Here is a 16,809-nt window from a genome sequence, read left to right as displayed (position 1 = left end):
CCAACAGCTGGGCTTCGTTTCAGCCGTGATGCTGGCGATGCTTGAAGGCACTTTCACATTTTCAGGTTTCAAAAATTGTGCTTTACTGGTGCACACTAAAAATAAACTAATCTGCAATCAACTAAAATAACCATTACCGAACCTAGAGCAGGTAACGCATGCTTTCATACTCCGACCAGTTACCACTAATCAATAAGCTGTTTTAAAGTTTACAAATGATAAAACACAGTAGCACACAATTTGGAGTTTTCTAAGTTTAAAGATGAAGTTTAATGTGTTGTACTGGCATTAGATAGGAACGTAAAGTTGCAAGAACTTCAAACAAAATGTCCATAATTGGTAATATTTTATTTAAAAGAAGTTAAAAAAAAAGATTAAAAAAGACAGAAAATAAAGTTTGTAAAAATAATTACAGAAAGAGAAAACATCTGAAGGCTTAGAATATGCCGATCTCTACAGCGTGGAGTGAGGCAGGCCGATCACAAGCGGAAGCGGTCAGAGAAGTTGGGTGAGTGGGGAACTGTGAGAGGAAGCTCACTCTTCTTCACGGTTACAGGTTTGTAGTGTCTGATGGGCTGAGCAGAGTGGACCTGGTGAGGTGAAGAAAACAAATGCAGTTACATCACGTTGGAATCTCTAAGACTTCCACCTCTTAATAGAGTTGGTTTACTTTAGAGTCATTAAGTGTCTCCTGAGGAGGCAGCCCTTTCAATCTGAGGACTCTTACTCAGTAACGGAATAAACTGAGTTTGGCAATGACCTGTTCTTGCCGCAGCCTGGCGACGTCCTCCTTCTCCTTCTGCTCCTGCTCTCGTCTCTGCTCCTCCTCCATGAGCCTCCTGAGGGCCTCCTTCTCACTGGCCTGCCGCTCGTATTCCTGCCACTCCACGGCCCGACGCTCCGTCGACAGCTCAAAGGCCTCCACAACTGTGGAAGAATCCATTCCTTAGTGCCACGACAGATGGAAGTGAAGCACAGAGAGCGCTTCTCTTCACGAGGTTTGAATAGTGTCAGTGTTCAGTGCTTTGAGACGTTGATGGCCATGTTAAAACCGTCACAATATCACAGGTCTAGGTAAAACCAGGTGTTGGTCAGCTCTGCATGTTAACTCTTCTCACTCCTCTAAAATTTGCCTAAAACGCCTATCAACCGCGTACCCAAAGTAAACTGACAGCTCTTATTGAACCATTGGGAGTACATGTATGGTTTTAGTCTCTATTGAACGGCAACACTCTGAAGTTTCTTCACAAACAGTCAGAATCACTGTAAGTGCTACTAGCATTGAGCTAATGCGTTTTCAGCACACAGAAAGAAGGATTTTATTTCCGCCTGGATTTGTTTTGGCCAACAGATGGCAGCAGCTATCTATGGCTGGGACTTATGACCCGGAAAACACAATCCTACGTCAGCATGGAGTCATGATACCTGGTATAAGTTATAATTTGATAACAATACCACAGAAAATTAACATTTTACACGTGGTTTACTAAGAGTGCGGCCCATATACTACGATAAACTACATGTCCAAAATTTGAACTATAGTTTATTTATGTCAGTGTATGGCTAACTATATCATATTTAACCATTGTCAACTTTCACAGATTCTTGAAAATTCTGATGAACCAGACTTTGGTCTTGATAATCTGTCCCAGTTACCTCAGTCATGGTTTCAATTTCAGTTTTGAAAACTTTCCCAGAGGGCCATCTGATAAATCTGCATATCCTTGGCTTCGTAATTTCATTGGCTATGTGGAGCCTGAGTTTGAACAGGATCTGTTGCGATTGGCTCGAGCTATACTCAAAGAAGAGAGGCGGGCATTGTCTTTCAAAGCGGACTCTCGTTGGCTGTTCCAGACTGTGGGCGGGCTATAGAAGCTCCTATTGGGTCAAATGAGGTGTCAATCTAACCGGCGGAACGCAGGCTCCATTTTGCGATGAAAATCTCCGCTCTGTTGACATGAAAAGTGAAATTATGCCCGAAATATGATCGCGAGTTATCATATCTGCTGGCTAATTTGAAATGATGCAACAGCCCCCCGTGGGTCTTTATGGACGTACTAATGTGTTTTGGACTAAATCTTTTACTGGATTCGATCGAGTGGACCCTTAGCCACCTAGCAAGACCGTTTTTGCTGGACTAGCATGCACGAGGGGGACGTTATGAATCATAATCAGTGAGTCACGGCGATATTTTATCGGCTATTTTTGGAGTGCTTGTTTGACAGAGAGTTAACTGTACCTGCTGTTGTTATTGTATCTTGAAATGGTTTGCATAAATCGAATTACAAGAACCGTAACTTTCTAATGAGATATCACATTAATACTCATCGTTACAGGGCAGTTGTGTGCATAACACAAATATGCCGTTAACACTCTGACGGCCCGCGGGCGGGCCGTCAGAGTGGGATGTTAATAGACTTACCCACTGAAGCCCGGGCCTCCTTTTTGGGCTGGAAAGGCTCTTTGTGAGTGACCGTGTTGGGCCTGGCTTTGAATACTACTTCCTCTCGTTTACGCTCTTCTTTCACCTACAGAAACAGCACTCAATTTCAAGGTACCGTTGGTTATTGACTTTAAACCGTCAGATTGTGTCATACCATCTGCTCCCAGCGAGTGCCCCTCACGGGTCCCCGCTCATCCAGCAGCAGTCTGAAGGGCTCAGGCTTCGTGGGCTCCAGCTTCTTCTTCTCGGGGAGGAGCACAGTGTCGAAGTCCGGCAGTAGCTGGGCCTTGAACTGCGGTACCTGGAACAGTTCAGAGGAAGCATTAGAGGAGTGATTTAGTGGTTGTTTCTTTACTCTGGCGGTCTAAAGGACAAGGGTTGCGTTTGTGGATCTCCACCTCTCCATTTCGCATTTCCTGCAGCTTCTTCTCTTTCAACGCCCTCCTCTCTCGGTCCCGCTCCTCAAAGGAGAAGGGACAGACTTCCACATGGTGGTTGTCTTGTAGCTGGGGCTGGAAGGGGATGCCGAAATGAGGCACTGTGAGGGCTTTGATGGGTGAAGGCGGTTTGACCTGAGCAAGAAACAAAAGAAAAATAGGGTAATGTTACCTTAAGTTGAAGAAAAGTCATTATCCTTTAAGTATTAAAACAACCAGATGAGCCCTTATATCCTCGACCTTCTCCATGCGAACCCTCTTCTTCAGGGCAAATGTTGGAGACTCTGGCACAGTAGGAGGCAGAACTTTCTTCTCCGGCAATCCCTGTTGACGAGAGGAAACCCTTTTTACTACATTCATGGTATAGAAATCAATCCACTTAAAAGCCTCGCAGGATTTAAACTCACCACGACACCTTCCAGGATATTTTTGGGCAGTGGCTGGGCTTTAAAGGTGTGCGCCTTCTCCTCCCCTCCCTGAGGCTTCTTGGTGGCCTGTCTCTCAATCTGCAGCTCAAAGCCTTCGGGTACAGTGGGTTCCTTCACTGCCGGCCTCTTTAGGTGCTGGACGCTCTCCAGAATTCTCCTGTTCAGCTCCAAGGCTTTGAACTTAAGCCTGAGTAAACAATATTTAATGGAAATTCAATATTCAACTGACAGGAAGGCACTGCAGGCTAGAGAGTAAACGCTGAACAATCCAGAGTCACAAGCTTCTTTCAAAAGTCAGCCAGACGTTTCCAGTGTCTTGGAGCTCTGATGGTAAAATCCATGAAAATATTACTGATCTAATCTTGCCTACTCAACAGAAAAAGACTTATTTCAAAGATTAAGTGTTCTAACATAAGGTAGAACAGCTGTAAGTATTTAACCAGATGTTTAACGGAACATGCTGGCTTACAACCAAGTAAAGAAAAGGGCCGTTGGGCAGCCCACTTTGGGGCTACCATGAAGGTGAGAGGTGGGTGTTGAAAAGTCAGTATCAATAATGATCACACTGCTTGTTATTTTAACACGGCTTTACGAGGCATCCACCTCTGGCCGTTCTCCGACTGTCAGCTTAAGTCAGACCTGGTGCTGCGTGAGGACGGCTTCAGTAGAGCTTCTTACTTGTGGTGTCTGGCCAACTCTTCAGCTTCCAGGTCAGCACTGCTCTTCACGTTGGTTGGCCGGCTCCTCTGGCGGGTCATCAGGTGAGGGCTGTGAGGCTGGGTGAGCTTCAGCTTATCACACTTCACCGCTGCTGGCCCTAGGAAACAGTTATAACCAAAGTAATTTAAGTTAAACTTAACCCAGAAGAAAACTCCACATCTAGCCCAGACTGTCCTGCACACCTCTCTCTTGACTGCTGCGACTTCGCAGATGGTAGCGGTCAGGAGTTCGTCTCTGGAACTGCTCTATCTGCTCAGCCATGGGCACGTAGGCAGCCGACTCCTCCACCGCTCTCTTGTTGCTGGTCGACAGGTTGAAGGGTTTTGGCACAGTGGCGCCTCTCATAGCCTTTGTCTAAAAATAATAAAAGGAGAGAGCAACGGTAGAAATTGGGTGCAGGTTTAATGTGCACATGTACATTTGGATGTCTAGTTAACTTTCCTCTCAGCTCACTGTTGAGAATTACGAATAAACTGCGGATTCATGTTGTAACTGAGCTGGAGGACATTTCGGGCCATGCAACATCATCAAGGAGTGTATATTCATTTCTCTTGATCAGCTTTTTTTATAGGTTTCCATCTAGTGATGAAGGAATTTTGTTTTTGTTGAAACAAAACTAAATTAAATCTGACTTTACTCCAGCAGCCCATTGTGTGCACACTGAACCATGTTGAAAGTGAACCATTCGTGGTCTGTTTGACAGTTTGGCCCCCCAGGTTACACTAGAATTCTAAAAAGGTGTGAGCATATGAGAAGTACTGACTGGGGAGGAGGCTTTGCGGAGCTGATTGATGAAGTCCACTTCCTTGTGGGCTGCGTTGGATGAGGCGGTCACCTTGACACGAGTGTTGGTGTTGAAGTGGAACTCTTTGGGCACAGTCGATGTCTGGACCAACTTCTTTGGTGGTGGATCTGAAATAAGTGATGCAGATTTACTTCCAAGAAGTAAACCTTGTTGGGATCTGAACCTGCTCTCCTGGCTAGCTGAGTCCCTCACATGTGCTTTCAACCAAAGAAACGCCCACGTCCCTTCCTTTCACCAAAACGCCTGACCTGGGGTCTGACAAAACTTCAAGCCGGATGACCACACCCCCAGCTCCAGCCAAAACTTGATCCTGGTCCCTCATTGGCCAAGAAAGGGCCCCCCACTGGGTTCGAGACCGGGTTTATAAGCAGGCTCGGAACGCCATTCTTCCTCTGCCACCGCGAGTCAGCAACTCCTCGAGGACAGAGTGATTCCTACCACTGGAAACAGACCCCACTGAACGAAGCTTCTCAAAGTAAGAGTATCATTGGTATCTGGGCTTAACTTAGCATTAGTTTAATTTAGACTATTAGTTTGTCGTTGTTATTCCTGTATCTTGTTACGTTAAGTTACTGTCGTGTTATAACGTGTTATTGCACAAACATCGCGGACCACGGAGTCCCGTTATATTGTATACTTCCTGCTTTAACTGTTTGCATTAGATCCGTCGCTGCTAGTGGACGTGGAGCTTGTGATCTTATCACTTTAAAGACTAAAACCACGGTGGCGGACCCTCGTCTCGCCGACCGAGTTTCGGGGTGATAAGGGAGCAACAGTCGCGTCTCAACGCAGTGATAAAGATCTGTTTTGTTTTGGGGATTCTTTTATTTTGGTTTTATTCTCTCCTCTTTAAATCGGCTCTGTGAGTGAGATCTAGAATTGCAACTATCACCGTAAAAGCGTGCCGTTTCTCACTTCCTCACTACGGCGCAGAGCACCGCCAGAGCTCGATTTTCTCTCTCTCTCATCCTCTCCCCACACACACACACACACACACACACACACACACACACACACACACACACACACACAGTTAAATTTTAGATTTTTGGCGAACCTCTCAGTCACGTGGTCGCATAGTCTATTGTCCCAACCCACATGGTGCGCCGTCCCACGTGGTTACATGTGGCCCCCTCTCAGCCATTTTGGCCGTAGGTCTCTAGACTCCGCCATCTTGGCTTGTAGGCTCACACGCCCCCTTTTTAGATTACCCACCATCACTGTTTGAGTAAGCCCCCCCCCCCTTTCGTTTCCACACACACACATCACATATACATATATCTATATACATATCCTTACCCCACTTTATTCATTTGACTTTAGGTATTAGACACAATTGTATGATAGTGTTTATTGATTTTGATATTATCTGATTTGATCATTTATTATTTGGATTTAATAAACTGTTATATTTTAAAGAGCAGTCGTCTGTGATTACTTGTGCATATGTGTGTAATAATAACTGGATGTAGTGGCCTGTGCTCGAACTTAAACCTTCACTCTCACTCCAAACATGTAATAGTATTCAGACTGTTAATATCGTGAGTGAACACTAATTATGAGACTTAGTTTATAGTTTGGTTATTGGTCCCTGTCCGCAGGGTGGTGCCCCGTTCTTATTAGTAATTACTAATTAACTGATTGATGTTAATAACTCCATTGACGTCGATAGTTTAGTTTCATATTTGCTGATAACCAAACACGCTCCTTTATGTTCCCAACAACCTGGAGAACGACTTCCAGATCCTTTAAATGGTACTAAACAGCTCGTTAGCCGGCACATAAAAAAGGTCGTAGCAAGGACAGTCGCTAATGTTTGCAGCCACACAGAGTCAGTCAGAACTACTCACTGCCAGCCAGAGCAGCCTTGTAGCTGGCCTCGTTCTGCCTGCGATGCAGCGCCACTTCCTTCTGGAGGTTTCTGATGCGCTCCAGCTCCTGTTCTTCAGAGCAGTTTGGCCTGTTTGGACATAATTATCAGCAACAATACAGCTTTAACATCAGTCCTGTTCAAATCACTTAGACAGCTGGAAACACTTTGGCTGTCTGATGTGAATGTTATATGAACCTAGCACACTGGAGGAGGCTAGAGCCCAGAGCAGACGTCCCAGTCCTTCAGCATACAACCACACGACAGAAACTCACTCTGTTTGCAGCAGCGGAAGAGGTCATGGGCGCTGTCCTGGTATTCTGCGGCACCTTGCTACGGAGGACACTAGTGGATCTTTGGGCAAGAGGAGGAGTTCTAGAGCAAACAACTACAGTAAAAAATAAAAATAAAAATAAAACACAAAGGAAATACAACGTGGAGACATTGACGGGGTCCCTTATAAGCAGGTGTTCAGTAAAGGCTTCAAAATAAACCAGTCAAGGGCATCTTACTTTTTGTGTTTCTTTGATGGTGGTGGAGCCAGACCGCTGGTCAACTCTTTACGTTTTTAAACCCTAAAAGGAATGAAAGAAGAAATAAAACATGTTTAATCTCAAGTATAGGTCAAGTCCCCAAAAACAAACAGCTGTTAGACCCTTTGATATGTAAACTAATCTAAATCACGAAAGCAGTACCAAACAAAAACACCTATTAATGCACACTGTAATAGAAGTATACCAATGACTATACAGGGGCCACACACACAGCTTACAACCAGCCTGACTTTCATACTATGACGTGTGACGACCCTGTCTGCCTGTGTGGCTGCTTTCCTTGCAGGTGTGGCAGAGGATCGTCAGGCAGAGTGGGGACACCTGAGGCAATTCACAACACTGGCCCTGTGTGCCAGTGCACCCTTTATAAAAACCCTCTGGGTCCTCAGTTGTCTCTCGCTCCTTCCTGAGACACCCACTTAGGTTTTGCTTGCGGTTGTTTGTTTTTACACTATACAACACTGCAGACACACTTTACACGCACCCACTCACTTACACTGCTGAAATGACTGACCTCACATGTCACTGTTAGTTTATGTTTGTCTTTTTCATTACTTTAAACTTAATAAATAATTAATCAACTGCGTCTCCCTTTTTTGTCATGGCCGTTGGGCCCGGTTTGTGACCGAAGCAATTCACTAAAATAAACTATGTATTAAGTAATCCCTCTCAATCATCTCCTCTGACCCACTAGAGCAGTGTGGTGGTGTTTATCTTTAGAGACCCTAACCCTCTGCCTGGATTTGCTCATTTTGCTATGCATGTACAATGGGTGTGCAGCCGCCGGGCAACCTCAGGTGTAGTTGAGCCGGGGGCAGGAGCGGTAAACTCTGAATGTTGTGTTAACAAACGGTTAGCAACAATTCCTGCATAGTAAGCTTTTAAAACACAGCCTACATAAATCTCGCCTCCTCCACTTGTCACATGGTGCTACAACGGAGTCACCGTGACATCATCCAATGGTTTGGACACAAATGCTAAATGGACTGTACTTGTTTCTCTTTTCTAGTCTTCTGTCCACTCAAAGCTCTTTAACACTACATTCACCCATTCACACACTGATGACAGCGGCTACCATGCAAGGTGCCACCTGCCCATCAGGACTCTAACATTCATACACACAGTACAGTAGGAGCAATTTGGGGTTAAGTGTCTTGCCCATGGACACATTGACATGGACTAAAGGAGCCGGGGATCGAACTGTCGATCCTCTGATTGAAGGATGACCCTGCTCTACCACTGAGCCACAGCATTGAGTTCAGCATTGTGTCTGTCACTATCTTGTTCTATGGAATCAGAAGTGACACGAGAGGGGGGCGCTAGTACAGCTGAACGCTGATTAAGACATTTTTAGTCAAACAAAATGTTACAATTCATTTTCATGAAGTGAAAACAGACGGTGAAAGGGTTAAAGATCCAAGACGGTCTGGACAACACCGTGGTAGCTGTCTGTCAATCACAAGGTAGCCCCGCCCTAAAGCGCACCCTGCTTTATGGTCCATTTTACTCGGAACTGATTACGCTAATGTGCCAGAATTAGGGGTGCAACGGATCACAAACCTCACGGTTCTTGAGTCACGGTTCGGGTCATTCTTCGGATCAACAAAGTAAAGGGGAGGAGTCAAATATAACTTTTTATTAATTAAAGAACTTCAAGAACACTTAAAGAAAAGAACTTTGGGCTATAGTCTTACATGGAAACTAAAATATTGAAGATGTCCAATTTGAAACAAAATTAAATAAATAAAAATAAAACATTCAAGAATATTCAATTCTGTTAAGTTTAAGTGCAACATGAGGTATGTTGATGCCCTCGTCCTTTGATCAATACTGAAAGAGAGAAACAGCCAGTGAGCTAGCTTCCACTGAACTGAACTGCTCGGCAACAACTTGGGTCTATGTTTACTTCCTGTCAGGTGATGTCATTCAAATACACAATAAAGTTTACATTACTGTGACATTATTTTCAAAAAGATGAGAATATCTCCATTGTCTGGGGAGAGGGGAGACCTCTCTGTGGTGATGTTACTATTGGGCCCGTCTAGCTTCACTCTGATGCTTCTGTCAGCACAATTCATTCAGTTTTTATTTGATTAGTACGGCACAATAAAGTCTTCCATAGTTCAGAGCTCTTTGGTTATTTCTGTTACTGAAGTTAAAATATCTCATGCTGTTGTTTGACCTGCGTCTTCAGTATCTCTATTCTTTATGGACCAACATTACAGTCCATAAAGAATCATCAAATGTAAAATGTCCGTCACAGTTTCACATGTTCATCCAGCAGCGGCTGCTGTGGAACCCAGACATCGCTGCTCAGTTCCGACACGCCAAAGTGCCTCACCTTTACAAAGACGGTAATTGAAGCGCATCGGTCATTGTGTTGTCTGAACTGTGACGTGTGACTCTCGGAACTGGAAGAAATTTCAAGCAATATTGAGTGGGTTATTGGCTCAGCTTAAACCTATTGGCCACATCGTAAGCAGACAGAAATACAAATCATTATGAAGCAAATTGAAAATGTACAACTTGGGCAGAAGTTGAACTTTAATTCAACAACTTCTTTCACTGATGCAAACAAAACATTTTTAATTTCCTGAGATTACATTTTTAGCAGATCTCTCCAAATGAGAGCATGTAGTTTAATGGCAATGCTTTTATTAACTTATGCTGCAGGCTCTAGAAATGCCTGCTACATTGAAACATCTGGTGATTTATTTGGTCATTAAGTATGAGAATTGACGGAAGGGCACCACCAGGAGTGGAGCCTGCGGCTTAATTTGACTCAACACGGGAAACCTCACCCGGCCCGGACACGGAAAGGATTGACAGATTGATAGCTCTTTCTTTTCTTCTCTTTCCCGTCATGTGAAGTGTGAGAAATGTATTGATTTGTCAGATCAAACTCCGATATTCAATCTGCAGTTTTATAAAACGGCTAACCCGCACTTTTAAGAAGCTGGAACTAGATTATTTGCAAAATAAATTACAAACTAATATCAAAATAGTTGCCAATCAATTTTCTTTCAATCAACTAATCTTTGCAGCTATACTGGAATTTTATATTTTCTCAAAGGGAAAACTAGAAAATGAAAGGACACTGTTGGGACACTGGATCATTTGTCCCAACTTACAACTTAAGTTTTTGACTTCCCAAAAAGATAATTAGTTACGCTGTGAATTTGATTAGAGTTATCCAAGAAATTTCTGGTAAAAATAAGGGGATTAATTAAAAACTATTAGTATTTCCTATGTAGTATAAAAACAAATGTGTTTCATGTAGTTGTTCTAGAAGGTGTCAATGTTGTGTACCTTTGCAGACTTGACTAAGGTAACTGTTACTTTGGACTGGTGGTAATATCTCTGGACCTTTTCTCGGTTAGGCCACGAGGAGGCGCTGTCTCGCTTTACTCTGAAGAAGCTGCTGCTGCTCATGTGTTTCCTGGACAAAGAGTCCCGGCTGATTGAGCACGACCTCTGTCTGTTCTGCTTGGATGCAGAGTTCAAGGTAGGCCAAAGCCCTCCCATGTCAACAACTAGCATTAAATACATTAAAAAAACCACACTTATTCATGATTTTAGTTTATGTCGAAGATCTATCTGGATTAATTCCATGACGACAGTGCGGAGTAATTTATGAATTCCTTTAGGGCCGAGGGCTGCAGGTTTCAAATGAGACCACATAATCAATGTGTACACAGCCTATCTACCTTCGTATCTGAGAGGGAGACGGTGCACTGGCATGTATTTGTAAATGCATAAAGGCAGCACAGACCTGACAGCCGTGCATAAATTAGTTTTTCTGTTCTCAACAGACGAGTAAAGACCTGCTCCTGGCCTTCGCCAGGGACTTCCTGAGCGGGGAAGGATCCTCTCCCGGCTACCTGGGGTTACCCGTCTCCCACGCTCAGAAGCCCCTGGACGAGTTCAACTTCGCTGTGACGGATTTGGCAGTTGATTTGAAATGCGGCGTTCGTCTAGTGTGAGTGACACGCCACGAATTCTAATGCGATGCTCTGATCCCCGCTGGGATATTCAGGCTCAGACACTCGGGACTATCCCTGCAGCTAGGAGGGATTCAGTGTTCAGCAGAGCTGTCTCAGGCTGGAGATGTCCTCACTCAGATCATGGTTCAATCGTGTGTGTGTGTGTGTGTGTAACGTATTTCCCTCCTTTTAATGCACAGAGATGCAGGTTGAGTCTAAAAGCAAACCCCCAGCAGTATTGTAGAGTAAATCTCTTCTCCAGTAATCAGACTCGGTATTATTTGACCTTTTCTGTGGTGCTCAGGAATTATTAGCTGTAAGCAACAAAGCTGAGGGAAGTACATGAACCCTTTGTAGGAGATCTTTGGCAGGAATCTTTCATCCTTGATATATATCTTTGTTTGACATCAGGTTGTGGGATACCTTAAAGTTGTCTTCTCTTATTTTCTTGTACATTTTTTACATTCAGGGCTAGTCTCCAAAACAACATTGTGTTTATCTTGATGTCTAACAAACATGTTGAATGCGTTTCCTTCCTGCAAAGCAGATTTAAGCAACGACCACGTAACACCGAAGATGTCAAAAAGAATGGCGAACAAATATTCTTCTGCAGCATCAATGTAAAGTCTTCCACGTGGGGTTTGCTTTCAGGCGTGTGATGGAGATCCTGATCCAGGACTGGAGTTTGTCAGCCAAGCTCCGTCTGCCAGCCATCAGCCGCCTGCAGAAGGTCCACACCGTCGGCATGGCTTTGCAAGTGCTCAAAAGCAAAGGGGTCGACCTCAAGGATGAACACGGTAGTTGTGGATCTTTTGTCTTTTTTTGTTTTTTTCTGAGCAAACTGCATAGCGGGAACACGCTCAACCTGAAAGAACGTTTGTCCTCCACAAAATGAGATTCTGTGTTTTTTCTTCACAGAAGTGTTGTTCTTCGTGGGCATGTGCGTGTTTCATGTTGGGCTGTGTTTTCCGCAGCACACCTATTGTGTTTGCTCACAAACATCTGTTGTACAGCTGCACAGCAACATCATTGGATTGCTTTGCCCTTCATGTGACAATATGGTTCTTTCTGTTTGTGCACCTCCGCATGAAGTGAACATGTGTCTGAGTGACGAAGCGGTCCAGGATAAGAGACATAAAGGGAGTTAGAAAAGTAAACGCAATAACTTTGCCTGCTTAATCAACTAAATCTCAAAGAGACCATACCTAATGCTTTGAATAGGCTTTTTAAATCACAGACTTGTTTCAGCGACAGCAGCTTATACAATTATTAAAGAACGAACACGAACATTCATATACAGCTGCAGCTAACAATTATTTAATTATTAATCTGTCAATTAGTCAGTGTGCTTTGTGCCACAAAGCACACTGACTGTAATCCTGTGGGCTTAATATTCTTATTCTCCATCTTCCGCCTAAAAGTTTGGCGCGCTTCTCCTCACACAGCGTTGCCAACAGCGGCGTGAAAAATACATCAAAACGTGCGGCCCGATCGGGAATAGTGTGCTATCTATTTTTCGGAGAGATTCGCACAGCGGTTTCCCCGAAAATCCCAAAAAACTGAGCAAAATTCCTCCATTCACTTGAATGGGGTTTCGGCGTGAAGAGAGCTAAAAAAACACTTAACTTTGGGCCCATATTGACGAGCCATACATTAACGTAGAAACACGATTCAAAGTTTAAAACGTAGACAAAACGCTGCACTTTGTTGAGCCAAAGGGACATTTTGATAGCTAGCACAGTTTTCATGAAGTCACAGATTAAGTTTCAGGAAAATTTTGGGTCTGTTTCAGATTTTATAATGGGTGTGTATTGCACGGCTCATTAAGAGCTAGAGTGAGAGCATAACTGTCTGAGTGTTTCTTAATCAGTCGCTCTCGCTCTCTTGATGGTGACCGCCAGTAGACAATAACCGTGACAATAAATATTTTTAGGTATTATGTACCCGAATTCAAGAATATGTCGGTCATTACTGCCAACATTCTTGTAATCTTCCGTCGCAACTTCAAGCTCTCAGGTTAACATTAGTTTCAGCAAATTGTACATCTATATTAGCCATCGTTACTAGCTGCTCTGATGAGGTGTCCCTCCTAAGTTACACAGTAGAGGTGTGAATCCACCTCTTGTTTTCATTTTTTTTAGATCTTACTTAATCCCGACTTTAAGTATGGTCTCTTTATTTTCAGGCTCCAACATTGATTCCAGAGACATTGTGGACGGACACAGAGAGGAGACGCTGAGCCTCTTGTGGAAGATCATCTTTGCGTTTCATGTGTGTACCATACTTTGTTTCCAGCCGGCCAGTAGAGAACAAAATTAGTTCTTTCTTTTTTTAAATGCCGAAAGAATCTATTGACATGCTGTTAAATGATCTGTTCAGGTGGAGGGGATAAGTCATGGTTGCAATATTGTTGTTGCACGTGGACTTTATTTTTGAAATGAGTGCTCTCAATGCTGTTTGTGACAATAGCTACATACATACAGTATTTATATGAAACGTTAACTGTAGATAAATGAAACGCATGCAGTGTAATATTTATCTCATTTATCATTTCATAGTCATCGAGCAAAGTGCTATCTTTGAATTATTGAAAAGGTATATTCGGTGCACAAACCTAAAAATGAGTTTCATTTAATACACTGTCATTTGTCTGCAGGCAGCCTACAGAGGATGCGAGGCCAGAAAGCAGTTGCGTATGCGGCAGCTGTAACAATTCAGTCTGACTTCCGAACGCACCAGCAGAGAACCAACAAGACTCTCCACTGGACTGGCAATGTGTTGCAAACACGTTACAGAGCCATCAAGAAAATGAGAGGAGACGCGAGCCCTGAGTGCTAAGAGAAATGCTGCTGCTATCTTACAAGCTGCCTTCCGAGGAATGAAATCCAGACGACTCTTCAAACAAAGACATCAGGCTGCCAGCGTTATCCAGAGAGCTTACAGCGCACACTGTGAACACCAGCAGTATCTGACCTTAAAATCCTCTGTCCTCACCATTCAGAGGACGTATCGGGCGACTGCAGCAGCAAAGGTACAAATGCAAAAATACCAAACAATGCGCAGTGCTGCTGTTGTCTTCCAGGCAGCATACAGAGGTCAGCAGGTCAGAAAGCAGGTTGCTCGCTGGCATCAGGCTGCCACTGTGATCCAGTCTGCCTTCAGAAAGCACAGAGAGGAAGTCAAATGCCAGGCCATGCGTCTGTCCGCCATCATCGCCCAGAGATGCTATCGCGGCTGTATTCTTCAGAGGCAGGAAAGGGAAAAGTTCCTGAAAATGAAGCAATCCACCATCGCTCTTCAGGCATTGTTTAGAGGCTGGTGTGTCAGGAGGGACATACGCCGACAAAATCAAGCTGCAATTGTGATCCAGTCGTCTTGGAGATGCTCAGTGCAAAGACGCATCTTCCAAAGGACGCGTGAGGCAGCTATGAAACTTCAGCGGAGAGTCCGGGCTGTGCAGCTTGGCACGTTGGAGAGGAACAACTATACCCGGATGAGGAAAGCTGCCATAACACTTCAGAAACACTGCCGAGCCTGGATTGCAAGACGACAGGTAATGGGGTCTTATTTAAAGTTCATACTTTGCTAGAACCTTTTTTTTTTCCTGACATCCAGACAGCCTTTAGTTTGCATTCACAAACCTTGTTTAGACTTGATAACGGCTTACTAATTAATTTTTTTAAACAAGTGGTAATTTTATACGGATAGATTAATTCAAAATGAATATACTGAAATTATAGGGAAAGGGGAACGAAGCTGACCATATTTAAATGTGATTTTGTAGTGAACTGGCTGGAAAAGGGTAAACATAAGGTCCGTTTTACATCTGCGGTCTTCCACCATCTAAGGGCCACAAAGGTCCAACGAGCTCTGAGCGCCCACTGGGCTTTGGAGTCGGCCAAAAGACAAATCCATTCTGTCATCGCCGTACAGGGACATGGAGCGCACAACGCCGTTTTTCAAACCAAATCTGTTGCTGAAAAGTGCTTCTGATGGCTTTATTGAATCGCTGAAAAGCACAACATTTCTTTCAACGATTGCCTGACTTTCCCCCAGCGATGGGTAAGATCGAGGCAGCAGAGGCGACGGTGTCTGGAGGACAGGAGGAAGGTGCATATAGCCCAGAGAGCGGTGAAGTGCTGGTTAGGTCGTCGCCACAAGGCGGCCTCAGTCATCCAGCAGGCCGTCCGCAAGCTCCTCCTTCGGAGACGCCAGGAGACGGTTCAACAAGGCATCCTCAAAGCTCAGGTACGACAGTCAGTGGTACATTTAGGCACAAATGACTTCTGTGCTCTTAAAGGATAGGTTCACACTTTTTCAAGTGTCTTACAACAATAGTCAGGTGTCAATATGAACATTGAAACAGGTTTTGTGTGCTGTCGTCATAATTCCTCTTCATCATACTCCTTATTAATGTTCTTCAATGGAATTGATAAAAGACTTGGTTACATTCCACCGCCGCTAAATTCAAAATCCTCTTTCTGTGTGTGGAATTATCTTCCAAATTTAGTTCATTTAGTACCTAATATCCTGTTTTTGGCAGGAACTCTGTAGGGAAACTTGAGAGGATGGTGTAACATCAAAATCTTTAGTTTGAATGAATTGTAGTTCCAAGGTGAATTATGTACCATTTCAATCCTCAGTTTCCTCCCTTTGGCATAGAATTGTGAACATCATCTGATCCAATGCACCAATGATTAGCAACTCATTTTAGATTCCCTTTAATGTCGTCTTCTTTTTCTCCTCTATTTCCCTTCTGCTCTCTCCAGGCTTTGTGGAGAGGACACCGCTCCCGCCGACAGAATGACGATGCCAGGTTGGTCAAATTAAGACACCGCTTTCGCAAAGTCTATGCCGGCGTCGGAGAGGAGGACAAACTGTGCAACAAGACGTCGTCCGCCCTGGACTACCTGCTTCGCTACAAACACTTCTCCTCTATTCTAGAGGCCCTGAGAAACCTCGGTAAGGTTTGCCATCTCTGGTAATGCCATCTTTTTTTGCCACATTCTTTGAAGTTTACAAAGCAAGTGCTGGTATGAGACTATTCAGATCCAGTAGTCCTATTCTGAAAGATCCGTTTGAATATCAGACACATCAGAGTTATGTTCAAAAAGGACTGAAACCAATTATTTTCATTAACATTTAAACTAATCAAGTAAAGTTAAATCTGTCAAAGGATTAAACTGAATTTTCATAATTTGGGACAGCTGTGATGGACGTCTAACAGACATCAGTACAAGGTTCAGGGACTTCAGTTTGTAATTATTTCAAACACCTGATTGTCTGGGCAAGTCATTACCCCCAACTGAGAAACATGAGGACTTTTAGGAAGTGTGGGAGAAGAAGCTCCTCCTCTGTTGTCTTTGGTTTTGTGTTGTAGTAGCAAAAGTGCTTGTTGTCGAGATAAGACTGAGTTCATTACATAAGAAGGTGGTTGACGTGTGTCAAAATCGACTGTGTGTAACCTAAAAAGCCAACGAAGTGGATTAAGAGCGTATCCTTGGCTAACACTTGACTCTGATTGTGTGTGTGTGTGTGTGTGTGTGTGTGTGTGTGTGTGTGTGTGTGT

The 16,809-nt window shown here is 43.9% G+C and overlaps 3 protein-coding genes across 4 annotated transcripts in view; 2 read left to right on the top strand and 1 right to left on the bottom strand.

The window, feature by feature from the left end:
- Positions 1-355: 355 nt before the first annotated feature.
- LOC116399850 (targeting protein for Xklp2-like) lies at positions 356-6,804 on the bottom strand (the record flags this gene model as incomplete). The annotated part of the gene is made up of 11 exons (XM_031877282.1): positions 356-590; positions 761-927; positions 2,423-2,528; positions 2,598-2,744; positions 2,842-3,015; positions 3,121-3,204; positions 3,288-3,495; positions 3,987-4,125; positions 4,211-4,382; positions 4,792-4,940; positions 6,684-6,804. Coding segments are annotated over 11 exons (1,578 nt in total), but the record flags the coding sequence as incomplete, so codon positions are not given.
- Positions 6,805-10,550: 3,746 nt separating this feature from the next.
- LOC116399855 (abnormal spindle-like microcephaly-associated protein homolog) lies at positions 10,551-13,978 on the top strand. The gene is made up of 5 exons (XM_031877291.1): positions 10,551-10,762; positions 11,070-11,236; positions 11,892-12,037; positions 13,426-13,511; positions 13,897-13,978. The coding sequence occupies exons 1-5, from the start codon at positions 10,688-10,690 to the stop codon at positions 13,948-13,950; spliced, it is 528 nt and encodes a 175-aa protein (XP_031733151.1). The 5' UTR covers positions 10,551-10,687; the 3' UTR covers positions 13,951-13,978.
- Positions 13,979-13,989: 11 nt separating this feature from the next.
- Positions 13,990-16,809, top strand: part of LOC116399854 (abnormal spindle-like microcephaly-associated protein homolog) — a 3,638-nt gene continuing 818 nt past the window's right edge. The window contains exons 1-3 of one of the 2 annotated variants that reach the window (XM_031877288.1): positions 13,990-14,793; positions 15,297-15,488; positions 16,010-16,202. In XM_031877288.1, the coding sequence (XP_031733148.1) occupies positions 14,119-14,793; positions 15,297-15,488; positions 16,010-16,202 (1,060 nt within the window). In that variant the 5' untranslated portion in view covers positions 13,990-14,118. The remainder of the gene's footprint in view (positions 14,794-15,296; positions 15,489-16,009; positions 16,203-16,809) is intronic. The other variant, XM_031877289.1, reaches the window with a different exon arrangement.

This window comes from Anarrhichthys ocellatus, unplaced genomic scaffold (genome assembly GCF_004355925.1).
Source record: "Anarrhichthys ocellatus isolate YVR2014 unplaced genomic scaffold, GSC_Weel_1.0 scaffold132, whole genome shotgun sequence".
Classification (NCBI taxonomy): Eukaryota; Metazoa; Chordata; class Actinopteri; order Perciformes; family Anarhichadidae; genus Anarrhichthys; species Anarrhichthys ocellatus.
The sequence above is the reverse complement of the archived record's forward strand: the minus strand, read 5'-3'. Positions and strand labels throughout refer to the sequence as shown.

Coding starts and splice junctions, on each gene's coding strand:
- LOC116399855 (XM_031877291.1), top strand. CDS start 10,688: ATGTGTTTCCTGGACAAAGAGTCCCGGCTGATTGAGCACGACCTCTGT. Junction 12,038..13,425: donor CGACCTCAAGGATGAACACG/GTAGTTGTGGAT, acceptor CTTTATTTTCAG/GCTCCAACATTGATTCCAGA. Junction 13,512..13,896: donor AGATCATCTTTGCGTTTCAT/GTGTGTACCATA, acceptor ATTTGTCTGCAG/GCAGCCTACAGAGGATGCGA.